At 44.2% G+C, this 27,919-nt stretch overlaps 2 protein-coding genes across 2 annotated transcripts; one reads left to right on the top strand and one right to left on the bottom strand.

The window, feature by feature from the left end:
• Positions 1 to 1,717: 1,717 nt before the first annotated feature.
• Positions 1,718 to 2,338, top strand: MIS12 (MIS12 kinetochore complex component). The gene has a single exon (XM_007937512.2). It carries the CDS (start codon positions 1,718 to 1,720, stop codon positions 2,336 to 2,338), a length of 621 nt encoding a protein of 206 aa, XP_007935703.1.
• An 18,018-nt stretch (positions 2,339 to 20,356) lies between these two features.
• On the bottom strand, positions 20,357 to 20,722 carry LOC103194149. Its single transcript, XM_007937511.1, has one exon. It carries the CDS (start codon positions 20,720 to 20,722, stop codon positions 20,357 to 20,359), a length of 366 nt encoding a protein of 121 aa, XP_007935702.1.
• Positions 20,723 to 27,919: the final 7,197 nt, after the last annotated feature.

The raw sequence follows: 27,919 nt of genomic DNA, 5'->3' as shown, positions 1-27,919 counted from the left end.
TTCTCCACAAAATGTAGAAAATAAAGCAGTTTTATTATTGAATAAACTTGTGTGCCATCAAGTCAATTCTGACTCATTGCCCAATCTCCGTGGAAGACTGGGCAATCTACTTCCATAGTGATATCACCTCAGAAACCCAAGGAGGGGTCGCTATGAGTTGGATCCAACTTTAGGGCAGTGAGTTCTGACTCAGTAAACCTATATGATAGAGTAGAACTGCCTTGTAGGCTTTCCTAGGCTATATTCTTTATAGGGAGCAGATCATAGATGTTTTCTCCTGTAGAGCTGCTGGTGGATTTGAACCATAGACCTTTTGGTTAGCAGCTAAGCACTTACCATTGTGCCCTCAGGGCTCCTTTGAATAAGCATATCTAGATTAAAATGCATTGTAGGTAATCTGTGGATGAAGTTCCAAAGACAGAAAGAAATTTTACCTTGTTTATATAGCCAAATAGTAAACTCTATCTATATGTAGCCGTTACATACGTAATTTCTCAAGGTTAATGACATCTTGTCTTCCCATAAAATTAACTGTACCATTTCTTCAAATTGTTCCATAAAATTCATCCTAAATTCATGTGGTAATTGAGATAGCTATTTGCTTTAGCTAATTGCCTTTATCCAAAGGAATAATAAAACGTCTCGTTTCTATGACAAGCAGATGTTACAGCTCAGAGAAAGGTGCCTAGGTTAAATTCCATAAAAAGATAAAACCACAACACCAAATTCACTGCCTTTGAGTCAATCCGACTCATAGCAACACCCAGTGAGTTTCCAAGGCTGTACATTTTTACGGAAGCAGATTGCTTCATCTTTCTTCCATATAGCAGCTGGTGGGTTTGAACTACCTACCTTTTGGTTAGCAGCCAAATGCCTTAACAACTATACCACTAGCTCCTTCTATAAGGAGATGAAAGTGGGGGTTTTCCTAAATGTTTACATTTGAAAGTGACAATGCCCAGACCTTGAAAAAACATATTGTGGACTGTAAAGCTGACAAGATGCTTACTCAGTTTCTAGTTAGGATTTTTGAAGATGGTTGGGTTAGAAGGACAAGGGAGTTGACATTAACAAGGGAGTAGTTGAAATTATGGTTCATGGGACCTAAAACGGATAGAGGGAGAAGTGAAGTGGGAAAGACTGAGATGAAGAAATAGAAGATCAGAGGGCTAGAAGCCTTGAAGATTAAGGTAAAATGTGAGTATGTGAATGGAAGTTGGAAAAATAGCATAGGAGGTTGTGGTGTTTTTGTTTTTTTTAAAAAGGAGCAATTGGAGAGAGAAGATACAACTATCAAGAGCCAGGTGGATAAAAAAGCACAGATGAAGATCATTGAAACTCAAGAAATGGAAAGTCTCTAGGGGTTAGATCATTTGGCTAGACTTCCTAGTTGTTTAAGATTATAACAGATTTCAGAAGACTGAGCCAGAGTTGCCAATAAGTAAGAAAAAGGAAAATGAACAATGAGGAGAGAGAGGTATAGACAGATGAAATGGTTCAGAGAGGCCAAGGTTTGTATACTATTGTGGATAAGTAAGGCTGGCAGTGGCATTGGGTATCAAGAACCACAAACTCCCTGTTTTTTATGTGGTTGCTTTTTTTTTTTTGGCCATGCATAATGTTGTGGTTTGTTTCTTTCCTCAGATGCTTTTTTATTCTATTGATTTTCTTTTCACATTTGCAGATTTTTCACAATCTCCTAGTAAAATAAATCAAGATGTCTGTTGATCCTATGACGTATGAGGCACAATTCTTTGGCTTCACACCACAAACTTGCATGCTTAGGATCTACATTGCATTTCAAGACTACCTGTTTGAAGTGATGCAGGCTGTTGAACAGGTTATTGTGAAGAAACTGGACGGCATCTCAAACTGTGACATTAGCCCAGTGCAGATTCGTAAATGCACAGAGAACTTTCTCAGCTTCATGAAAGGACGTTTTGATAACCTTTTTGGCAAAATGGAGCAGTTGTTTTTGCAGTTGATTTTACGTATTCCTCCAAATATTTTGCTTCCTGAAGATAAATCCCAGGAGACGCATCCTTGTAGTAAGGAAGAATTCCAGCTTCTTCAAAAAGAAATCGAACACTTACAGAAGAAGTATAAGACTGAATTGTGGGCTAAGCAGGCCCTTCTTGCAGAATTAGAAGAACAAAAAATTGTCCAGGCGAAACTCAAACAGACCTTGACTTTGTTTGATGAGCTTATAAATATTGGCAGAGATCATGGGACTAGTGATTTTCGGGAGAGTTTAGTGTCCCTGGTCCAGAACTCCAAGAAACTACAAAACATTAGAGACAATATAGAAAAGGAAGGTAAAAGGCTAAAAACATCTTAATTTCTAAATGGTAAAAAGAAAGAACCTGTCAGGAAGTAGAGTGGTAAGGGGCTTTTGCCAATGACCGTTCTTAGTCTAGTGAACCATATATTTTACTGGATTTTCTTTGTTTACTCTTTCTTGTATTCCACATCTTCCTCTTTCACGTCCATCTTGATCGTGAAGTATCTATGAACTAGATGAGAAGGGATTCTTAATTCAATAAAGGCTCATTTGGGGACGTAAATAGATTAAAGAACTTACTCCCTGGCTAGTCTTAAGATATTTGTAAAATTGTACTTTGCTCATGAGTCCTTCGTGACCTTGGTCTTTTTGGCTTATTGTTTGGATAAGACCAAATGGTTTAATGGGTGACTCCTTTATTAGCCAGCCATTATACTGTGGGATAGCCAATGTAGTTAGAGAGCTTGCTTTTTTTTTTTTTTTTCCTTTTTAACTTTTCAATCATTTTATGTTGTAATCACATAAAGTACGATATTGTATAAGTTGTAAAATGGCAGAAAGTAAGATAAAGGAATGGGGAATCTTGCTCAGCCTTTTCAGTGCTGTCCACAGCCAGGCTTGACCATTGAAGGTGGCCAACTGGAGTGACAGCCGGTCTTCCTTCTGGTTATCCAGAGCTCTCATCCCCAGCAGCAGCACCCTCAGTGGGGACATACTGGTCAGCAGTGCCCTCGGGTGCTGGCTGATGTGGTCCAGGACCTCCCAGCTGTTCTCCTCTGTTCTTAATGTGATGAGACCCTTGCTCCCACGGCATGGTCTCATCTTCCACCACATGCTTCTACGTTGTGGTCTCCTCCTACCCAGTGGGGACAAGGTAGGCAGAAGCTGGTCCTCCTGGCTATAGGAGGTCTTGCCCAGGGCAGCATTGCCTTTGGTCAGCTGGTTTAGCAGGCTGTTCTTGGAGGTCTGTATGATGAGGCTGTCCACCTGTTCCTACAGTGTGGTCAGCTTGGTTGCTGAGCTCATGAAGTCGTTCATCACCGTCTGAGCCTCCAAGGGAGGCAGGGCACTCAGTGGCACTTAACACTGTGTACATATTCCCTTTCTCAATCTGTTGCTTAAATTTGTCATTCATCACAGAATACGTCTACTGGTTTATGGTGCTCAGGGACTTGCTGAGCTCAGCCATGTTCTTATTCACTTGTGTAATGGTCATGGCCACGTTAACCCTGGGGGCCATTTTTTGTGAGATCGCCTACTCCCTCTCCTTCATGGTCATGGTCTCTGCCTATATACATACAATATCAACCTTTCTCTCTCAGCTGCTTTAATTTCTAACTGCAGCTCCTAAAAGCCATTCTATCCCATGCTGAGCTGCTGATCTAGCTGCCTTGCTTTTCCTCTCATTTGCTTCAGGGCATCATCCAGTGCTGGGCAGCAGCACCCCTCCAAAAGGCGGAGGTCTGGGGTGGGGGGGTGGGGAAGATCCCTTGTGCTGATGACTCCTAGAGTGCTTGCTCTTATCCAGTAACTTCTTACATGAAGATGATAACCTGGTTGAAGGAAGTAGCAGAAAAGGCAACCTTGATCTTTTGTAAAGAAAGACGTATTTGTTTCTAAAAGAGATCCTTTCCATGATCAAGGCCTTGATGATATTAAGCACTTTACCATCTTGGACCCCAGGAATAGATGACCTTGGACAATAAAGAAGCAGATCCCACTGGAACAGAAGAAGGAAGCATGGAACATACCTACATACCTAGTAGTGAATTTATACTGACTATTATACCAATTTTTTTTCATCAGTTCATTTTGGAATTGCCTTGTAGCTAATATTTAACTTATTTATTCCAATTCTAATTTTATTCACACTTACTCCCCATCATTAGGAAACTTTAGCTAAGTGTTGTACTTAAATTCAATGGAACCTAAAATTTGTTTGTAATTACAATACATGTAAAATGTTAGATCACCCAGGAAGAGGGGAGAAAAGCCACTCTTAAGCTGTTGTTTGCCGTTCATGTCTTCCTGAGGAACAAGATTTGGAACTTCTTCATGCAGAGAAGGGTTAATTTAGGGTGTTAATATTGGCAATTAGTTTTAGAAAGCTTGTGTTTACCTGGAATATGTATATTAGTGAGCAGTATCATATACATATATAAACTATACCTAGTTTTCCGAATCCTGTGTATTAAATACATTTGTTTTAAAAGCTTTAGTTTTTTTCTTTATAGTCTCATGTTTCTTTCTTCATTGTGACTTTTTACTCAAATGAAATTTTTCCATTTTCACATCTGTAGTTTACTCAAAATCTCCAGTGTCATGGATTGAATGTTACCGTTTTGGGTGTCATCAAGTCAATTCCAACTCAGTAGCCACCCGGTGTGACAGGGTAGAACTGCCCCATGGGGGTTTTCTTGGCTGTGATCTTTACAGAAGCAGATCATCAGGTTTCTCTAGTGGAGCCTCTGGGTGGATTTAAACACCAGCTGAGCACTTCACTGTTGTACTACCAGCTTCCTTATGAAGCCATATCCTGTTTCCTGGAAACATTGAATATTATGATATTTGGAAAGGTCTTTGCAGATATAATTAAGGATCTTATCTGGGTGGGGACCAGTAACTTGAAATTTGCCTAAAGTGCCTTGAGACAGAAGAAAGAACTGAGGGCTCTGTGATGGTGATACAGCAGTTTTATTAAGGCTTAGTTTCTGAGGCTGGTCCCTGGGCACTGGCAGGTCAACTCAAATCTCCGTACATTCCCACTCCACACCTACCCCCCTCCAGAAGGAGGCAGGGGCTATTATAGTTCTGGGGAACAAGGTGGCATAGTGCCAGGGCCCTGGATCTCCAAGTCCACCCTAGCAAGTGTTACCTAAGTAACTTAGCAAGCAGAGTGAGCTAGTGGCAAGCAAGAGTATAACTATATTTGGCTGTGCTAACAATCCACCTTACAACCCACCCCTCAAGGCTGGCTCCTAAAATCTGGTGTGTCCTTCTAAGGGCCCTAGGGGAAGGTGTCACAATTAAGTAGGTAGAGACAGACCGTAGCTGTGATAGAGGCAAACACAGTACAACAGCCTTGCAACCAGGAAAATAAAAACTCTTGCCAGTTAGGAAAGAAGAAAACCAGGCAACCACACAGATCAGCCATCAGATTTGTCTGGGGCCTCTGTCTGCTCCATGTGGCCTCTGACAAAGTAATGTTAGTTTGCTATATAGCTAACAACTTTCAGTTTTCACTATAGCACATGTCCTGCCTGGAATGTCACAATGTCCAGCGCCATGGAGTTCTGGAGGACTACTCTCCTTACCTGGGTGGTTTTGGCAGTTAATAGGTGCAAGCTTTCCCTGCTGTTTAGGGGCTGTTATTAAAGCTTCAGTTTGTCTCATCACTTCTACCGAGCCAAAGAAAGGAACAAAAACAGGTAAAAGTTCATCATAACAGTAGAAAACACTGCCTTTGGTCCCCCTAAGGAGCTCTGGTGATGTAGTGAATAAGGCATTTGGCTGCTAAACAGAAGGTCGGCGGTTCAAACCTAGCAGCTGCTCTGTGGGAGGAACATGAGGCAATCTACTTCCTTAAAGATTTACAGCCTTTAGAAACCCAGCGGCGGTCACTGTGAGTCAGAATCGACTCAATAGCAATGGGTTTGGTTTGGTCCACCTGGCTTTTAACGTAGGGTAATTAAGAGGTTTTGGTATAGACTCCCTAATAGTTCCTGCAGTGTACAGCAACCCTAAACTACAGCACCCAACCCGATCATGTGACATCCAGGGCCACAAGTAGTCAACACATGTTGAAGGCTGTGGTTTGGAGTGAAGTATGCTCCTACTATCATGGTAGTGTCTGCTGCAACCAATTAGTGATATTTGGAACTAACACCTGTTGGAAGTAAGACATAGGAGCCCAGCCAACTGTTTGAGGGGAGAGCTTAGAGGGAGGGAAATCCACGGAGTTTTTCCCAGTCAAAACAGCCGGGTTTCCCCAGCACATTCTGTTTGAACACCAACCAACTTAAATCATCCCAGAGGTGATAAATACCCTCCTGTGGCCACGACCCGGAGATGTTGCGGTCCCTCACCAACATGTGGTTTTCACACACTCTGGGCCTTGGGAAAGGCAAAGCTGTGCACCCCCTTATTTTAACCCCCAACTTAGTCACAAAAGCTTGCACACACACTGATACATCTCCAGTCAGTTCTGGCCAGCAGCTCCACGTTCCAAGGCATGCCTTTAGTGCTTGAGAAGGGGAGCTGTCTACAGACCCAGCAGCTACTTTTATGGTGGACTCTGGTGAAGCTGTGAGCCCACCCTGGGAAGACGGTGGCAGCCCTGAAGGGGAGAAAGCAGAATAGGACATACCTAAGATTGGAAAGAAAAGTGTTTAGTAGGTACCAAGAGGGGTGGCTTCTATTAGGATCATGTTCATGGATTCCTCTTGAGTGGTGAGAACAGTGGCTGCCTTAGACATTTTCCCTGGCTGAGTGTACCATATGCTGCCGCAGGGAGGTCACTTGAGGGGTTGCCTGTTTTGCTGTATGCCAGAAAAGAAGACCCATTTCCATCCCTCGTACTACAGCCATGGTTCCAGTCCAGGTGAAGCATGACTGTTGAGGGTCTCCATGCAACAGGATGGTGTGTACCCATGTTAGGCCAGTCAGTTCTCTGCCTCCAGAGGGAAAAAGTAACCAATCTACTCCCATGGGGTACCCCACTGAGGTGTAGTAAATTGCATGGTATGGCTTTTCTAGCCATAATAATTTGTAACTCCCACTTTGCTGTGAGCATCTGAGTAGTTGATTGTTGAAGTTAGCCACCTGAAGTAGTCTGGGAAGTTCATTCTGTCTCCAGTGTGTAGAATTCTGATGTTGGGATTGGTTAGTTTTGCTACTTTGCCAAGCTTAAAATGAGTCCTCCTGGAGGCAGAAGGAGGCTCTCTGACTGCCAGCGAGAGAGATGCGCTGCTGAAAGAGACATGCTGCTGAGAGAGAGATGCGAGAGACTTGCTTTGCTGAGAGAGAGATGGCTGGCTGCCTAGAGAGACAGCCGGCTGCTAAGAGAGACCGAGCATGTTCCTGAACTTGAATTGTAGTTTGTTTCTTTCCTAATAAATCTGTATGTAGTCACTGCGTGAATGATCAAACCCAGCAGAGAGGTTGTGGGTACCACGGGAGGAATGGTTGGTGTCAAGGTTAGTAAGAGGGCTGGAGGTTGGCAGCATGTCTGGCCTCATAAGAACAGGCTTTGGGCTGCTAATGGTGATTCTACCTTCCTCTTGTGTAGTTAGAGGAGGTCAGAAGATGCCACCTCCTTGTCCTTTCAGCGCCCACCAAGTGCCAGTAAATGGGTCTACTTCCTAGTACCAGGTCTTGACATGTTCAGAGGACCATACTGCTTTGCTCTGGTAACAGCCTGGGCAGATATGCTTCTGGACCCTGTGATGTTACTCATTGTGGTTGGAGGGTCACTTGAGACTCCTAGTCTGGCATATGGGGCCGGAGGCCCAAGTGGGACTGAATTTATCAACCTCATAGCCCTAGGTAACACTTTGGCCCACCTCATCAGGAAAGCCTTGCCTGGTAATCTGCCTGCCAGTTTGGCTGGTTTCCTCATGCATGTGTTCAGGACTGTGGGGGCAGAAACCTTGGGGCATTAGCATAAGCACATGGGACAATTTTGTATAGTAGCCACCAAATCACTATACTGCTATGCCTACCTCTTTGGCTATTTTCCAACCAATATGAGCACTGTGGTGTCTGCTTTTCTGGTGAATTCTGCTGGTAGCTTTCCCTTCTGGATGCACTGTTCTAACTTGTGCTATAGTGTCTGCTGCTTGGTTTCCTGGAGATGAATAGGTTGCTACATGAAAAACAGGTTGATGCCCAAGGTTTGGAGGTGATCCCAGACGTCCTGCTATTAGGCCCTTCCCCACAGGCCCATGCACTTCCACTATTCCTTATGCCTTTGACCAATCCTCATAGTCAACCCACAGGCTATTGCCCAGCTATCTGTACAAAGAGTTAAGGGCCAGGACTCGTGGGTGCTGATCATCCATGTACCTTTAATTGGATCTGTTGATTGCATTGCCCTGAGCCAGTTTCATATACTTTGGCTACAGCCATCTGTGTACCAGGTGTCTGCTGGCAATGGGCCTTCCCTCTCAGCAGAGAAGGGAGTGGCTCTGGCGGCACACTAGGCTGTACTAGTACTAGGGGAGGATCGGGGGGGTTATCTTGATCTGTAGCCCTTCCTGTATTGTACCCAGTGCTTTCACTTGTGCAAACAACACTTTTGCTTTCTCGAAAGCTTGCTGCTGTTCTTTGCAGTCACAGCTGGCACTTTTTTATCAATCAATACAGTGGTGTATTGGGCCAAGTGGGGTATAAATACTCTGTAATACCTCACAAGATCCATGACAGCCTGCACTTCTTTCGGCATACTAGGGGTGAGGTAAGCTTGTACTTTGTTAACTATGGCTTCACACGGGTCTTACTCAATCAGACAACCCCCTAGGGATTTTACTGACATTTCTAGCCCTTGTACCTTTTGGGGTTTTGCTTTCTCTAGAGAGCCTCGCCTAAGACCTTGGGTACTGGGAGTGGTTCTAGAGAAACAAACTTCTAAAGATGTTTTCTAAATTGGTTCTCAAGTCTGGCTAGTCTTTTGATTTTGTTTTTCCAAATGTTGCTTTTTTTTTTTTTTTTTTAATTGTGCTCTGGGTGCAGATTTACAGAGCAGAATTTGTTGTACATTCAACAGTTCTTGTACATTTGGTTTCACTCCCTGATTACCATCCCCCACCCTAACCCACTCTCCTCCCCTCCCCTGTGACCCCCGCCCCCGTGACCTTCATAGTTATGTACTGCTGTCTTTCCAGCTTTCCCTCCATGTGAATGCTGCCCCTCTGTTGCCCCATAGCCAATTTTTCCAAAGGGTGTATCTCCGTAGAGTAGGTGGGTGCATTGCCCTGAAGTCTGGCTAATCTTAAAGACACTAATGACTCTGCCTTGAATAGTAGAGTTGTTGTTGTTTGCCATCAAGTCTGCCCCGACTCATAGCGACCCCTCCTTGGGTTTCCGAGGCAGTATCACTACAGAAGTAGGAATGCCCAACCTTCCTTCCGAGAAGTGGCTGGTGGGTTTGAACCGCCAGCCTGCTGGTGAGCAGTCAAGTGCCTTAGCCACTATGCTACCAGAACTCCTGAATAGTAGAGAGGGCACTGCTAATCCATGGTGTGAGGTGACAGTAGAAAAATGTAAGCTATCACCACCAATAGATCAAATATTTGTGAGAAACAAGGCTCCAGGTGATTGCATATTGGACACTTTTCTACAGTTTTGTCAGAATGAGAAGTATAAGGAAGCTGGGTGGTTGGTCCTACTTTTGCTGGACAAAGTGATGAAAGAAAGAGATGAGCTCAGGTTTCAGTGTCACAGCTCACGTGTCATGTAAAAAAGACCTGAAAGTTGCTACTTGTGCCTTGAAAGGAAACCTTATTTCTTGTGGTAACAGAGCTGATATTGCCAAAAAACAAACCCAGAGTCTTATTGTAAGAGTGATTGAATTCTAACACCACTCGAATTCCCAGTTTCACATGGTGTCTGGAGTGAAAGTGAGGGCATTGATTAGGAAGAAATGAGATCCTGAAATGGGGTGAGGACATATGGGCAGACAATCAGGAAAATGGGGAGATTGATTCTTTTGAATCATTCCTGCCAGCAGCATCACCCTTCCCATCTGAAGAGATTACTGCCTTCTGCCCCCATTTGATGAGATTTACCCAACTGTTCCTGTTGAGATGGTGCCTAGGGCATTGTCTGAGGCATTATTTGAGGCAGATACTTTACAAGACATTGCTAAATGTTCCAGGACACACTTCCATCACCCATTTTTGCTTTTAGACCTATAACTAGACCTAAGCCCCAGTAGCCTCTAATTTGTAGTAAAGTACAAATTGTGACCCAGGAAGAGGTATGCTACACTTCAAAAGAACTCTTTGATTTTTCTAATATGTACAAACAGAAACCAGAAGAATATATATATAGGAATGGCTATTTAAAGTATGAGATAATGATACAAGGAACACAAAGTTGAATCAGTCTAAGTTTACTGATACAGGTCCACTAACCACAGATTCTTCATTTAGTGTTTCAGCTCAAGAGGTTAGATCAGGATCTAATAATTTATTTGCTTGGTTTACTGAAGCATGGATTAAGCAGTGGCCTATACTAAATCAAGTTAAAGTACCAGACCAGCCTTGGTATACTATAGGAGGTATCCAAGGAAAATTGGAAGGCAGGAGTGGATATATCAGGTTGGACCCATAGACCCACACATGGAATGCCCAGAGGACACACCTTTTACCACAATGATGAGGAACAAATTTGAAGAGAATTGTTTTCCTTATCTAGTGCCACTCCAATAGAAAATACCACCAAATAGGTGGATGGATTTAACAAACAGGGATTTATTCTCTTACAGTTTTGGAGGCTAGAAGTCTGAGTTCAAAGTGCCACTCTCTAGGGGCTGGGTGAAGGCCCTCGACCTTGGGCTTTAGCTCTGCCACTTGCTCCTGGCCCACTGGATCTGGAGGTGTCTCTTCACTCAGGCAGCTGCTGGCAGCTGAGGCTGACATCCCAAGGTCAACAAAATGCCACAGTCCCAAGATTACCAAACATGGCAGGCCACTAGTTCAACTCCAGAGACAGTCACAAGATTGGCAGAAAACATGGCAGGCTGCTGAATGAAGACTTGGCTATTGTCAGTGATAACAAACACTAATCTATGGATAAATAGATGGGTAGACAGGCTGAATGATCAGGTGTGTCTACAAAGAAGGGAATATACCCCTGACCATATATAAGGTTGGCAGACAATATTACGTACATATTTGTATGTGCTCCAAGAATGTCCAAATATATAATAGAGCTAACAAGGGGCAAATTTATGATAACTTTTCAGGCATAGCCAGTCACCCTGAGAGAGCAAGCAGTTGGACCTGTGGCCTTGGGACCATGGTCACAGGAGACATCAAGCTCAATTGGCATACTACACAAAAACATTGTTCTACATCCTACTTTGGTGAGTAGCTACTAGGGTTTTAAAAGCTTGCAAACAGCCCCTGACATGCAACAATGAGTCTCTCCTCATCCAGAGCAAAGAAAAATGAAAACTAAAGACAAATGGAAACAATTAGTCCACAGGACTTATGGACCATGTGATCCTCAGCCTATATGACCATGAGACCAGAAGAACTAGATGGTGTCTGGCTACCACTGTCAACCACTTGGAAAGAGATCCTGAATAGAGTGGGAAAACAATGTGAGATGAAACTCAACATCATAAAAAAAAAAAAAAAGAGACCAGGTTTATTGGTCTGATAGAGCCTGGTGAGACCCCTGAGACTATGGCCCCTAGTTACCCTTCAGATCTGGAACTGAACTCATTCCTGTGGCTTCCAGCCAAACAATGGACAGGCATATGGGGTGAACATTGACACTCGTTGGAGAGATCAGTCATGGGAGAACAGAAGGTCAGTATTGGCACATAGAGATAGCTCGGAGGCAGGAATGCATAGGAAACAAGGACACAGGGAAGAGGTGACTACAGGGAGGAAGTGGGAAGAGAGCTGTTACATTGTGGGGAATTGCAGTCAGTGTCATGAAACAAAATGTGTATGAACTGCTGTATGGAAAATGAACTTCCTCTGTGGGGAGGAAGTGAGAAGAAAGCTATTATATTGTGGGGAATTGCAATCAATGTCATGAAACAAAATGTGTATGAAATGCTGTATGAAAAATAATTTGCTTTGTAAATTTTTACCCAAATCACAATAAAAAATTAATAAATTTTTTTTTCCTTCCTGCCCCCTGACCTTATGCTGTGTGGGTCTAGAGGTATTAGTTGCAAAGGAAGGAATGCTCCCATCAGGAGACACAAAACTGATTCCATTGAATTGGAAGTTAAAAATGCCATGCAGCCACTTTGGGTTCTTCATGCCTCTGGATAAATAGGCAAAAAAGGGAGGTACCATATTGACTGGTGTGATTGATCCTGATTACCAAGAAGAAATCAGATTGATATATAATGGAGGTAAAGAAAAGTATGTTTGGAATACAGGAGATCCCTTAGGACATCTCAGTACTACCATGCCCGTGATTAAAGTCAATGGAAAACTACAGCAATCCCATTCTAAGTGACTACTAATGGCCCAGACCCTTCAGGAATGAAGATTTGCGTTACTGAACCAGGCAAAGAACCATGAGCAGCTGAGGTGCTTGCTGAGGGCAAAGGGAATACAGAATGTGTGGTACAAGAAAGTAATTCTAAATACCACCTACAACTATGTGACCACTGCAGAAATGAAGACTGTAATTCTTTTTAGTATTCCTTGTTTTGTTACATGTGTGTGTGTGTGTGTGTGTATAATATCTTTGTTTTTTTCCCTCCTGTGGTGTGTCAACTTGGCTAGGCCTGGTTGAATGGCTGGGCAGCTGGTGGTAGTTATTCCCTATTATGAGACTGGCAGTCACCTCCATGGTGGGACCTACCATAAGCAGCTGAGTAGCTGCTTTAGGGATGTGATCTGCTTCCCGTATATAAGAAACAGCTTTGGGAATGGTCTGTAGCTAATGGCATGCTTGGACCCTGGATGTGGCCGTGTCATTGTTCAGCAGCCTGTCAAGCTCTGCCGACCTTGGGACTTAGAATGGACTTGAATTAATGGCCTGCCATGTGGTTTGGTAACGTCGGGACTGTGCCATTTTTTTTGTCAACCTTGGGCTTGTTAGCCTCAGCAGCCAGTAGCTGCCTGAGTGAGGAGATGCCTCTAGCTTCAGTGGGCCAGCAGCAAGAGGCAGAGTTGAAGCCCAAGGTCGAGGGGCTTTCACCCAGCCCCTAGAGCCTGGCACTTTGAACTTGGACTTCTAGCCTCCCAAACTGTAAGAAAATAAACTCCTGTTTGTTCAAGCCATCCCATTTGTGGTATAGTCCTGTCAAAGTGGCACTAGGTAACCAGAACACCTCCCTTATTCTATCACTTATTATATCAGATGTAAATGGGACTAGTGCATTTTTGGTTATACACATGTTAGTTGTATCATGTTAGATGCAAGTATGACTTTATAATTTGCCTCATTTAGAGATTAAATATGGTTTAAGGAGATGTTTACAGGTGCCAAGTTGACAAGGGGTGGACTATAATGCTTAAAATTATGTGTCAATTTGGTTAGGCCACGATTCTCAGTGGTTTGGCTGATGTTATATAATTATTCTCCATTTTGGGATCTGATGTGAGCAACCAATCAGTTGACAGGGGAGTTTCCTTGGGGATATAGCCTGTGTCCAGGATACATGGAAGTTCTGGCAAACTTGCTCTCTCTAGATCTGACTCATCATCCTCTGACCCTTGGTTTCTGGGACTTGAGTCAGTAGCCTGCCATCTGACCTGCACATTTTGGGATTGCCAGCTCCCACAGCCACATGAGTCAGGAGAAGCCTCCAGGCTGACCCCTGAACCATAGATTTGGGCTTGCCAGCTTCCACAACTTTGTAAGCCATTTCCTTGAAATAAAAATAAATCTTTATATATGCAAAAAAACCAAAAAACAAAAAAAACAACTCACTGCCATCGTGTCGGAGCCAACTCATAGCAACCTCTCCTTGGGTTTCTGAGGTGGTATCACTACAGAAGTAGATTGCCCAATCTTCCTTCTGAGGAGTGGCTGGTGGGTTTGAACCACCAGCCTTCTGGTTAGCAGTCAGATGCCTTAGGCACTATGCCACCTACATGATACACTTCATTGGTCTTGCTTCTCTAGAACCTAGCCTAAGAGAACAAGGCAATTAAAAATGGACAAAGATTCAAATAGACATTTTTCCAAAGAAGATATGCAAATGAACAATAAGGACATTAAAAAATACTCAACATCATAGAACATCAAGGTTACAAATCAAAACCACAATGAGATACCACTTCACATCCACTGAAATGGCTGTAATAATAAAGATAGATGTAATAGCAAGTCTTGGCAAGGAAGCCTGCCTCGTGGTATGTTCTATAATTAACAAAGTGAGCTCTAGGAAAGCAAGGATTGTATCTGTTTTGCTGATCATTATTTCCAGTGCTTGGTACCTAGTAAACAATAAAACATTTAAAGAAATTAGTCCATGCTCCTAATTTCAGCTTCTATTGCCCCCAAAAGCTAAGTTCCAACCATCTCCTTAAACTTAAACCTTCGACTGTTCCATGATATTCAGAAGCCACTGTTTGCTTCAGTTTCTCCATGTATCTACTCCACTGACAACCAAATACACAATAGGACAAATAATTTGCTCTCTCTTCATCATTTCTGATCTTCTCAAAGAGAGTTTAGTGGTCGTCCATAGTTTTCTCCTGCCCAGCATCCATGCTCTTGATAACAGCATTTATTAACTAATTTTCCTTTGGGAAACTATCTCTTTCCTATCACATGCTGTTTTTGTAAGCCTGGGTATTAAGATATCTGTTCAGCCTTCTTGCCAAAGAGAGCATGTGACCCTAGCCAGACCAATATGACTCTCTAAAATTTGATTTTGAATAATATGGCAGAAAACTCACTGCCGTCAAATTGATCCCAACTCATAGTGATCCTTCCTTGGGTTTCCAAGGTGGTATCTTTATGGAAGTAGATTGCCCACTGTTCTTCTGAGGAGTGGCTGGTGCGTTTGAACCGCCAGCCATCTGGTTAGCAGTCAGATGCCTTAGGCACTGCACCACCAGGCAGAAGGACCAAAAAATGGTGTCCATTTGCTTTCATAGCCAAACTCTGAAAAGGCTGTCCATTAGTACTCAGTAGACAGGGAAAGGTTTGATATTTTGGGCAAGGGAACCTCTAATTGGAAGCACGAAATTACAGGACTGTTAAAAGTTCAAAATAGGGAAGCAGTAATCATGAACTTTAGGTGGGTAGTGGGGGCTGGGGAGACGATGTGACAAAAAGGCTGGAATATTTAAGCTCTATGAAGAGGAAACTGGCCAGGTTAGATGCTTAAGGATGCTAAAACTGTGGATGATGTGGGAGTTGGTAAAATTTAATATTGGTTTGAAAATTGGGGCCAAACATTAGAGCTCAATGGAACTAGGAATTTCAAGGACGGTAGGTGGCAGGTATAGGAAAAAGTAACAGGCTGATAGGGGAGCATACGGGGATATGGGGAAAGGTGGCTGGATTTTGGATATGGGGTGAGCCTACTAATAAGGATGGCGTTCATGGGGTGAAAGTTAGGGAAGATGGGCACAATGTTGTGGAGACAGTAAGAATCCAAGTATTTAGGGAACAACAAAATGAATCCTGAAATAAGGGGATTTTCAGGGGAATATTGACCCAATGATAGGATCATAGAGGCAACAGGGTCTAATAATGGCATAGTTGTGGGAATAAGATATTGGAATTTGGGGTAGAAAATGCAGGCCCAGATTTGATAGTACAGGAAGGGTCATGAGTTGCATAACAATGTATCAAATTTGAGGAGCAAGGAAATTTGGCTTTGGGAATAGAAGAAGGAGTCTTCTATGAGGGAGTTAGCTGAGGGAAGGATATTGGGGGACCCTCCCCTATCCTGAGAAGTCACTGAAGGACTGTATAATAGAAGATAATAAGATTGTGTGAATTGGAGACAATGGGACCAAATGTTTAGCGAACATCAGATTATATATTGGGATTCAGTGGGTAGTCAATATTAAGGAATAGTAGATCTATTCAAAATTAAAAGCTGGAAAAACAGTGAGAGAGAGATATTGTGGTACCTTGGAGATTTTATTTTGGAGAATAATGCTACTGATTTTTGAGGGATTTTGAACATTAGCTGATATTGGGTGGCCATTGATGTCATATTGTGGCACTGAAAGTGTAGAGGGCAAGATATTAAGGCACAGTTGTGATAAGTGAAGGGGAACTTTGCTGGCGTAATGTCTAAGGCATTTGACTGCTAACAAGAAGGCTAGTGGTTCAAACATACCAGCCACTCCTTGGAAGGAAGACTGGGCAATCTACTTCTGTAGAGGCACTGCCGGGGAAACCCAAGGAGGGGTCTCTATAAGTCTAAATCGACTCGAAGGCAGTAAGGTTGGTTGTGTGTGTGTGTGTTTGTGTGTGTGTGTGTTTGAGAGAGAGAGAGAGAGAGAGAGAGAGAGAAGTGATTATGAAAGCTGGAACTGGGAAATGATAGAGGATGTTACTGGAAAACACTGAATTTATCTAAAATTCTAGAGCTTAGTGGGGGACTGTAAATAAAAAGGACATGGCAGAGGTGTCTGACCTCCTCTTCACAAAAGGGCAAGAGGAACAAGATCAACATCAGTACTTCAGGGCTGATTCTTATGAGGTAAACATCAGACATACTGCCACCTTCCAAACTTTTTACTAGTTCTGACACCAGCCATCCCTCTGGTGGTACTCACACTCTACTCCACTGGGCTCCATAATCCATTGCAGTGGTAACACAGAACTAATAGACAAACTCATGATTATGAGGCTTATTAGGGAAGTAATAGGTCATGATTCAGGATCAGGAACATTCAGGATACAGTTCTTTGTTCAACCAGCCTCCCCTCAGCCATGCCTGAAGGCAAGGCCCTCGGCCCCTCAGCTTGGCTTCTGCCCTGCTGGGGCAAGTATTACAAAGCTTTTAGCCCTGCTGATAAATGCCCAGAGGCACCCCACTCCACCAGTAACCCTTGACCCAAAGGCACTCAGTTTTCTTATTCTATGGGCCAGGAAGTACGCTGCTCTGGCTCTTGGTTCTGCTGCCTTTGTTTCACTGCTGCTGCTTCTCACGGTCTCTGTTGTCACAGGTCTCTGTCTCCTGGATAGACAGGGTTCAGCACAGGGATCTTGGGTCCAAAGTCTGTGTTCCACTCCTAGCTCTTCTTTTCTTGATATTTGAAATAGAATTTATTGAAATATCTATCTATCTATCTATCTAGAGAGAGAGAGAGAGAGAAAGCCTGGTGCTGTAGTGGTTAAGGCATTTGGCTGCTAACCAAAAGGTTGATGGTTTGAACCCACTAGTAGCCACTCTGCAAAGAAAGATGAGGCAGTCTGCTTCTGTTCAAGCCCACCCACCACTCTGTGGAAGGAAGACTGAGCAATCTACTTCCGTAAAGATTTACCACCTTGGAAACCCAAAGGGGGTCACTATGAGTCGGATCCAACTGGCAATCAGTGTGGTTTGGTTTTTTGGAGTATGTATGCATATCTGTGATTTGGGTGAAAGTTTACAGAGCAAATTCATTTTCTGTACAACACTTCATACACATTTTATTTCATGGCATTGATTGTAGTCCACATAATGTAATAGCTCTCTTCCCACCTCCTCCCTGTGGTTACATTTTCCCTGTGTCCTTCTTTCTTATGCATTCCTGTCTTCTGAGCTATCTCCCTGTGCAAATACTGCCCTTCTAGTCGCCCATGGTTGTTTTATGGAACATACCTACCTGGTGTAAATGTTCACTTTATATGCCTGTTTATTGTTAGGCTAGAAGCCATGGGAGCCAGTTCAATTCCAGGCCTGAAGGGTGACTAGGGGCCATAGTCTCAGGGGTTTCACTAATCTCTATCAGACCAGAAAACCTGGTCTTTTCAATGATTTTGAGTTTTGTTCCATATATTTCTCCCACTATATCCAAGATCTCTTGCACTGATCCCTTTCCAAGTGGTTGACAGTGGTAGATGAGCACCATCTAGTTCTTCTGGTCTCAGGGTCATGAAAGCTGAGGTTCTAATTGTTTCCATATGTCTTTGGTTCTTTCTTCTTTTGCTCCAGATAAGGAGAGACCAATTATTACATGTTAGGTGGCCACTTGCAAGCTTCTAAGACCCCAGTTGCTCACTGCTCACCAAGTAAGATATAGAACAATGTTTTTGTGTAGTATGTTATGCCAATTGCTGGCTCTTCTTTCTTGACGATAATAAGATCTCCCCTTTTAGCTTCTGGGATGGCTCATCTTAACCCTAGAGAGATGGCAAAACCAACTAATCCTTATGTTAAGGTTCCATACACATTATTTGCATGGTCCCACCCCACAAGGTGTACTATGCACCTCATCCACGTTATTAATAAGCTATTTAATCCTCTTGGTGGGCCACAAGGACCTCACATTTGCACAGGCCCATCCACTCATCTTGTGAGAGTCGCAAAGGCCATACCTAGAAGGGCCGCATTAAGCAATTCACTGCACCACACTGTACTAAACCAAAAACTAAACCTTTTGCCATAGGATCAATTCTGACTCATAGTGACCCTATAGGACAAAGTAGAACTGCCCCACTGGGTTAGTAAAGCTCTAATTTTCACCAAAGCAGACTGCCACATCTTTCTTCTGCAGAGTTGCTGGTGCATCTGAACAGCCCACCTTTCAGGTAGCAACAGAGTGCTTAACCAGTTCACCCATGGCTTCTGTACTTGGGGAATTAGATTAGGGCAGAAATGTCATGGTAATGGAGGCTACCAAACCAAACTCACTGCTGTCGAGTCGATTCGACTCATAGCGACCCTTCCTTGGGTTTCCAAGGTATCACTGTGGAAGTAGATTGCCCACCCTTCCTTGTGAGTAGTGGCTGGTAGGTTTGAACCGCCAGTCTTCTGGTTAGCAGTCAAAATGCCTTAGGCACTATGCTACCAGAGCTCCTGATGGAGGCTAGTGAGGACCACATACTGAGAGACAATGGGATGGTGGTAGATTTGCTGTTAGGGAAGGGCAGGGCAGGATACAGATATGGTGAGGGGACCCAATACGGAGAAAGGTAACATTGAGGGCTCTGCACAGCCATTTTGTGGAGATGCTGTATCTTGGAATGCTGGATAATGGAGTGAAGTCTGTTTTGGAGGAGCAGTAGGAATGTTGTAAAGATAAGAGAGTGAAGTTTGGGGCAGATTAGGAACTTTGGCAGGGCCTGATACAGGGTTGGAAATTAAGGGTGAGTTGAAAATAGAGACTGAAAGAATGATTTATTACATCAGCAGTATCACAATTACAGACATTTGAATAAAGTATATGCAGTTATAGCTCACTGTGTATTTACATTTAACATTCGAGAATAAACAGAGATGGCAGGTGGGTGAATAACCTACCAAGGTGGGTTCTGATATTCGGATTTTGGGGTCTTTTCGATGTTAGACACCCAACTCGCTTCTCCAGGCCATGGTGAAACCCCTGCAACAGTCCTCAAGGGCAGCCCACTCGCTGAGCACAATCGGTGCCCCCAGTGTCTTAATTCCGCATAGCGCTCACATTCCGGGCATGTGTCCCGGGAGCTCTGTAGCCGCGGATCCCACGTCGTCCAGAACACGTCCAGAGTGTGGCATCCTGGCTGCAGGTCTCACTTCGACTTGGTGGAGGCGGTAAAGCCTAAGGCAAGAAAAACGTAAGATACGGGTTAGCCAGAGCCCCTGGGTGCGCTGAGCGCGGCTCCCGCAAACGCCACTCACCGCTTGCTGCGCTCCTGCGGCGTCCGCTGCGCGCTCAGGTCCGCCAGCTCTCGGCGCTCGGAGTTCCGGCGGTGCCAGCTCCGGCGCAAAGCTGACTCCCCCTAGGGGCGATGCAGCATCACAGGGCTCCGGCCCAGCCCAGGCCAGGGCGACGACCCTCCCCACTGGGCCCTCGGTAGAAGGCCGTAGGCCTGGGTCCGGCTCATCTCTTAAGGAACAAAAGGTTGGGTTCACGGTGCGTACCCCAAACACAAAATGACAGGCTACCTGTGCGTGTCCCAATTTATAAAGTGGTAGGACCAAGGACATAATCCTAATCACAAACAGGGTTCAACTGCACCCCAAGATTCTAAGCACTGGAAATGACTGTATCTCTAGGAATATCCAGGTGCTAACAGCACTCCTACTCCTTGACCGGCAGCAGCTGTGCACTTTTTACTGATAGACAAAGATGGTGACAGCAGAGAGGAAAAGACGCACACATCGAAAGCGAGATGAAGGGTGTGTGTGTGCAGCTGGTCCCCCAAACACGAAATGCCGAGCCCTTTTTCCCACTCCCCTCTACCCTCGGCCCTGTGCCCTGCCCATCCCGCCGGGGCCCCTTAGGCAAGCTGTAAATGGATATATGTAAAGATGCAGGAGGTGATGGAAAAGGCGATGGCCGCGTAGATGAAGATGGAGAGGTGCGGGAAGTGGTCGAGATAGCAGCCCTCGTCCTGGGGAGGCGCCTCCTCCTTGGGCGGCAGGACGCCGGCAGTTTTCGGCGACTGCCCAGCCCGGGACCCTTGCGTCTTCCCGCCCGCACGCCGACCAGCCTTCTTGCCCGTGGTCGACGCGGGCTTGGGCGCGCCGGCTGCTGGCAGCTCCTCTGGGGGCGGCTTGTCAAACAGGCCTTCGGAGTCAGGGTCGTCGTCTGGGTGGACCTGCTCGGGACCCCAGGGTTTGCGCTGAAAGGGTCCGTCAGCCATTTGCGGAGATGGCGGGAAGGTCGGTCTGGTGGGCTAGGATAGTAGCGTCCTTGCGGGGTCGGAGCGCAGTGGGCGGCAGTTAGAGCGGCAGCTGTATTTCTACCCGCGGGGGGGAGGGGGGAGCGGGGGCGGAGCCGGCCGGGCCGGGGGCCTCCGCAGGGTCCACTGGGCCTCTCAGTGGAGGCGCCGCTTTCCCCAGCTCCTCCTTCCGCCCCCAGCCTGTTGCTGAGAGGTTCGCCTGCCCTGTTCTAGCCCAGAGGTTGGCGGCTGGAAAGCTACTGCGCAGCCTGATTTGTTTCCATGGCAACTGGGGGTGGGGGAGAGGGAAAGGCACGCAGAGAAAGGGGCTACATCCGGTAGCCCCAAGCCCAGAGGCCCAACAGGGTGAGGGCGAGGCGGGGAGGGGGTTGGCGCCCAGACAGTGGAAACAAAGAGGCGACTCCGTGAGAGACTGGAATACAGATGACCAGAATCCCAGTTGCATACGGAGCGTCCCCAAAGCTTTCCTTCTCATTTTAAAACAGTTTTTTAAAGTGTGGAGTCATTTTTCTTAATTTAAATTTTAATACATTAAAAATATTTAATACAGGATCTTTGTAGAAAATAGTTCAAACAATAAAATGAAGTCTCCCACAATCCCAGTGCCTAGAGGTATCAAGGTTAAGGTATTGATGCATTTTTTCCTCTCTCCTCCGTCTTCTTCCTCCTGTCTCTCCATCTCTTTCTCTATACCATCTCCTGGGTTTAGCTAGGTTTTCTCTTCTTGCCTCTCACCCATACATTCAGGACCCCAGTCTTTAGGACATCTCACCTATGATTAGGAACAGATCTTTTCCAAGATCAGCCTGACCTGAGCCCATTTTTTCCCCCTACCCTACACAGTCCCCTCTTTGCATCCACCAGGCCCTTCTCTGGCTTCCGATGGTATGCCAAAATCTTGGACGCTACCATCTCCTGGCACCTCTGTTGCACCTGAGGTTCTAAGACTAGTTGGTGTTCCTTCGTGGAATGAGAGAGGAATAGCATTTGGACTTGTTTGTGTCCCAGTGGGTTGGAGGGGTCCATAGCCCTGCCAGCTGAAGCCAACCCAACTACCATTAGGGAAGTCACCACCTCCTCCAACTGAAAAGTTCAGGGAGTAGCCAGGATAGGGTGCTGAAACAGTGTTACCACGGTGCAATATCTTTCCATCTTACAGTGTTGGAGAGCTCAGTCTCTCTCCAGTTTGCAGTGTTAGGACAGCACCAACTTCCTCTGTCTTAGACTGCTACCTGTGTCATCTTTCCACATCTTGCAATGTTGCCAGGGAACCCGTCTCTTTCCAATTTGCAGTGTTACCGGGATGCTGTCTCTTTCCTCAGAACAGTGTTTATGTGTTATGGTATCTCTCATCTTAGATTTGCTGTTAGGGAAGGGTAGGGCAGGATTTGCTAAGTGTTGCAAAGGCACTGTCTCTCTTCATCTTTTTGGCTCTGTCTCCCTCTAAGTTGATTGCAGGAATAGAGCCTAGCAGGTAGTGGTAGGTGTTCAGATAATATTTGTTGATTGAGTGATTTAGCAAATGAATGGCTGTTGTCAGTAGTAAACCCACATTCTCACAGCAACTCCTGGTATAAGAGCTTCTAGTTGGTGAGGACATAGACAATATGAAACCTTCTTGTATTGTTGTTGGGAATGTAAAATGGTGCAGCCACTTTGGAAAACAGTTTGCAGTTTCATAAAAAGTTAAACTTATCTCACAAAAGGACAAATATTGTATTAGTCCGTTATTGTGAAAGTTAAGGAAAGGTGTATATATTGGAGGACATTTTCTTTGTTGGTTACCAGGGGTGGGAGGGAAGGGGAGGGAATGCTGTTAGATAGATAGAGATAAATATTGATTTGGGTGAAGAGAAGGGCAATGTACCAAATGTGAGTGACCAATATGGCAGCATTGAGGATGAGAAAGACAGAGAGAGTTACATGGGCAGTACAAACAACAAATATGAACCCCTTTGTAAATACAATACTGAGTTGTCAATGAAAGCAAACATGGGTATAGGGACGGATAGATGGGTGAACAAGCTAAACAATTATGTATGTCTAAATGGAGAGTGTATCCAAGATCATATACAGGGTTGGCAGACAATGGGCCTCTCGAAGAGTATGAAGGGATGGACACTGGGAGGAGGTAACTATGGGGAGGAAGTGGGAGGGGAGCTGCTGCATTGTCAATTTTGGTCAATGACGTGAGACAAAGTATATGTGAACTGCTGTATGAAAAGTGAATTTACTCTGTAAATCTTCACCCAAATCTTAATAAAAAATAAAAAAAAATAAAAAAATAAATATATAAAAAGTTAAACTTATCATCTCACCCAGCAATTCCACTACTTAGGTAGCTAGGCATCAGGATTGGAAGAAGACTCATTAACAACCTCATTAACAACCTGTGATATGCAGATGACAAATCCTGGCTTGCTGAAAGTGAAGATGACTTGAAGCATTTGCTGATGATCGAGGACTGCAGCCTTCAGTATGGATTACACCCCAACATAAAGAAAACAAAATCCCTTACAACTGGACCAATAAGCAACATCATAATAAATGGAGAAAAGATTGACGTTAAGGATTTCATTTTACTTGGATCCACTTTCAATGCCCATGGAAGCAGCAGTCAAGAAATCAGACATCATATTGCACTGGACAAATCTGCATCAAAGGACCTCTTTACAGTGTTAAGAAGTAAAGATGTCACTTTGAAGACTCAAGTGGGCCTAACCCAAGCCATGGTATTTTCAATCGCCTCATATGCATGCCAATGTTTTTGAATTGTGGTGTTGGTGAAGAATACTGAAAATACTATGGACTTCCAGAAGAATGAAAAAATCTGTCCTGGAACAAGTATAGCCAGAATGCTTCTTAGAAGCAAGAATGGCCAGACTCCGTCTCACCTACTTTGGTTATGTTGTCAGAAGGGATCATTCCCTGGAGATGGATGTCATACTTGGTAAAGTAGAGGGTCAGCAAAAAGCAGGAGACCGTCAACAAGATGGATTGACACAGTGGGTGCAATGATGGACTCAAGAATAGCAAGGATTGTGAGAGTGGTGCAGGACCAGATGGTGCTTCACTCTGCTGTGCATGGGGTTGCTGTGAGTTTGGAGCTGACTCAATGGCACCGAACAACAGGTTCTCACTCAAGAGAAATGAAAAAATAAAAACGTGTGTTTGCTCAGAGATTAATACACAAATGTCATAAACATTATTAGTAATAGCCCCAAACTGGAAATAATCCAAGCGCCCATCAACTGATGAATGGATTAAAAAATCTGATAAATCTATACAATAGAATATTATTTAGCAATGAAAAGATGTAAACTACTGACACAATGCTACAACAAGGATAAGCCTCAAAACCATTATACTAATTGAAAAAAGACCACATAGATGGTGGTGGTGGTGTTAGGTGCCCTTGAGTCATCTCCAACTCATAGCGATCCTGTGCACAGCAGAACGAAACACTGCCCGGTCTTGTGCCAGCCTCACGATCCTTGCTATACTTGAGTCCACCGTTGCAGCCACTGTGTGTATCTATTTCCTTGAGGGCCTTCCCCTTCTTCATTTACCCTCCACTTTACCAAGCATAGCATGATATCCTTCGCCAGGGAATGGTCCTTTCTGACAACATGACCAAAGTAGGTGACACGAAGTCTGGCCATTCTCGCTTCCAAGGAGCATTCCAGCTGCACTTCTTCCAGGGCAGATTTAGTCTTTTTAGCAGATCATGGTACTCTTAGCATTCTTCTCCAACACTACAACTCAAAAGCATCAACTCTTCTTAGGTCTTACTTATTCATTGTCCAGCTCTTACATGCATAAGAAACAATTGAAAATAGCATGGCTTGGGTTAGTTGCACCTTAGTCTTCAAGGAGACATCTTTGCTCTTCATTTGAAAGAGGTCTTTTGAAGCAGATTTGTCCAATGCAACACATCGTCTGATTTCTTGACTGCTGCTTCCGTTGGTGTTGATTGTAGAACTAAGTAATATGAAATCCTTGACAACTTCAATCTTTTCTCCATCCACCATGAAGCTGTTTATTGGACCAGTTGTGAGGACTTTTGTTTTCTTTATACTGAGCTGTAATCCATCCTGCAAACTATAATCTTTAGTCTTCATCAGTAAGTGCTTCAAGTCATCCTCATACATAGACGGTAGGTTCCATTTATATGCAATGTCTAGAAAAGTCAACCCTGCTTCTCTCAGGAACTTCCCTTTGATGTTCTGTTGAATAACCTTGGCCCAAATGCCAGAGAACCAGGTATTCTGTATTTTTAAAAAAAAAAAAAATCCTTAAAGCAGTATAACAAATATAACAGAAAGGTGCAAAAAATTGTAAGTGTACAGTTTGATGTAATTTCACAAATTGACCACACCCAATGTCTTAGTTTCCTAGTGCTGCCATAATAGAAATATCACAAGTGGGTGGCTTTAAAGAACAGAATTTTATTTTCTCAGAGTTTAGGGGGATAGCAATCCAAATTCGGAGCATCGGCTTGAAAGGAGTGCTCTCTCTCTCTGTTGGAAGATCTTCTCTGGGGGAAGATCCCTGTCTCTTTCAGCCTTGGTGTTCCTTGGTTCCTTGATGGTCTTCATATGGCACCCATCTTCCCCTAGTTTGTGCAGGTCTCTGGGTCTAGGCTGCTCCTTATATAACTCAGAAGTGATTAGATTTAGGACACACCTACACTGATATGTCTTAATTAACATAAGAAAACCCCATTCCCAAACAGGATTACATCCAAAGGTATTGTTAACCACTACCATCCAGTCAATTCTGACCCTATAGACCAAAGTAGAACTGCTCCATGGGGTTTCCAAGGCTGTAAATCTTTACAGTGGCTCCCTGAGAGGGGCTGGTGCATTCGAACCACTGACCTTTCAGTCAGCAGCCAAGCACTTTAACCACTGTGTCACCAGGCTCCTTACTTGGGGTATGGCCTGGAAATAAAGAATGAGGCCATCGGGCTCCCCAATCAGGGCACTTGTCTTACTTCTTGTCATTGCTCCATTCATTGCCTGTCTTTCCCATTAGACCATGAGCTCCATCATCCCAGAGACTGTGTTGTTCCTATTCGCTGCTATATCCACATTGCCTGCCACAGCCTAGTACTTAATAAACTTTGTTTAGTGAAGGGATTATGGGGCCCTGGTCTCAGACCCTGGCCCAGAAACACTTCTGTTATATAATGGCTTGTTCTGAATATTTCTGAGACCAGCTAAAGGCAGATCCAGGTAGAAGGGCTTGGACTTTGTGCCAGTAATAATTTATTTGCCCAGCTACCCCCAAGGGTCCTCTTCTTCAGCTCAGGACTTTCCAAGGGCCTTCCCATTGCAATGTATAGTAGCTGTTGACACAAATATATTCTCCAATGTTTGGGTGAGAAAAGAATTATGCGATAGCCTGTGGATTGGTCAGTAGATGCTGGTAGATGAATTCAGAGATAACACGGCACCTCCCTGAATCCAGTCAAATTTAGTGACAGGTATTTGTGTAGATGTCCTAGAGTAGGGTCAGGCTAGGGACCTAGAGCTGGAGTTGTTGCTGGCAGTGTGATGTTGGGCCAATACCTTCTCTTCTAAGGGTCCCAGTTCCCCATCTAATGAGTACTACAGCAGGTGAGGTGAGATTAGTTCATTTCAACATTGCTCAGTGCTGAAAAAACTGATCTCAGTTTTGAGAGAAGCAATTTGGCAAGACATAGAAAGTCAAGAATATTCGTGTCCTCTGATGCAATCATTCTACCCTTAGTATAGATTTCAAAGGATAAAGTAAAGTTCTCTGCAGAAAGATGTTTCTTGCAGTACTGTTTACTGTGGCAAAAATGATTGGAAGGAAACTCAATGTCAGAACAAGACAATAGTTAATTACGTTATGGTGCATCCACTGCCTGGAATCATACTTAGTCATCAGGGAGTGTTATTCTGAAATCTCTTGAATAGCTTGAGGGATGCTTGTGATGATATAAATCAAAATTGAAAAGGCAAGATTTAAAATTACTGCATGTGTTAGAATGACAAGAAGATGAAAACTTGTTCCTGTAGAGAGAAGATCAGAATGGAAAAGACACAAATGGTGATATTTGTATTGTTTGGATGATGAGATCTGGGGTGATCTCTTCCTCATTTCTCCAGACCTTGGGGACCATTGCTATATTATTTTGTGTGTGCAACAAAAGCAATTAATAGATGAGAAAATCTAAGTAATTGATTCTGTGGCTGCTTTTAGGATTAACAATACCCTGTGATGTTCTCATCAGTGCTCACACATTCTAAGGACCTTACTCAACTGTCTGCATGGCCCAACATTGCCTAGCAACCACCTGCTCAATAGCGGTTGCTAGGCAACCAGGGACATAGCCAGGACTCCTGACTAATAGCCTAGCATCCATTATACTGCCAGTGTCTTCCCCTCAAGTTCTCCTCTGGGGTGCCAGGCTCCAGCATAGTCATTCCTCTTCTTCTCCTTCAGATTCCCTTCTTACCTGAGGCTAACTTGCCAGCAGCACTCAATGGGCCCTCATGGTTACAGAGGCCACCAAGGCACAGGTAATCACAGGTTCCCTAGGACATTCTTCTTTACCCTGCTCCAGGACATGCAGCACTTAGGGCTTAAGACTGTAGTGTTCCCTTCTTGAGACAAGTATTGCTCACATTCTTTAGGTCTCTAACCAAAAAAAAAAAGACCCCAAAACAAAGAACCTGTTGCCATCAGATTGATTCTCACTGGTAGAGACCTTGTAGGACAAAGTAGAACTACCCCACAGAGTTTCCAAGGCTGTAATCTTTACGGAAGCAGACTGCCACATTCTTTCCCATGGAGTGACTGGCAGGTTCAAACTGCCAATCTTTCAGTTAACATCTGAGCACTTTAACCGCTGTGCCTCCTCTATAGGGCCCTAGGTCCCAGCAAACTCTTCTCCCCCAGGGGAATGATCTCATAGGAAAAGGCTCCCAGCTTCCTAGCAGACTGCCTGATACAGTAGAAACATTAAATCCTTGGATCCATTCTTTGGCAAGGGGTCATATGGACATCTCCCTGTTCTAAGCAGCCCTCTTTAAAGAAAAAGAAAAGTCCACTTAGAGTAGAGTCATCCTAACACAATGTTGCTGGAAATCCCTCAGTTTTTCACCATTGCTAAGAATGACTCATACT

The sequence above is a fragment of the Orycteropus afer genome, unplaced genomic scaffold, assembly GCF_000298275.1.
Source record: "Orycteropus afer afer isolate SDZICR_OR568_19922 unplaced genomic scaffold, OryAfe1.0 scaffold00042, whole genome shotgun sequence".
Classification (NCBI taxonomy): Eukaryota; Metazoa; Chordata; class Mammalia; order Tubulidentata; family Orycteropodidae; genus Orycteropus; species Orycteropus afer.
This window is presented reverse-complemented; position numbering and strand designations above follow the sequence as displayed.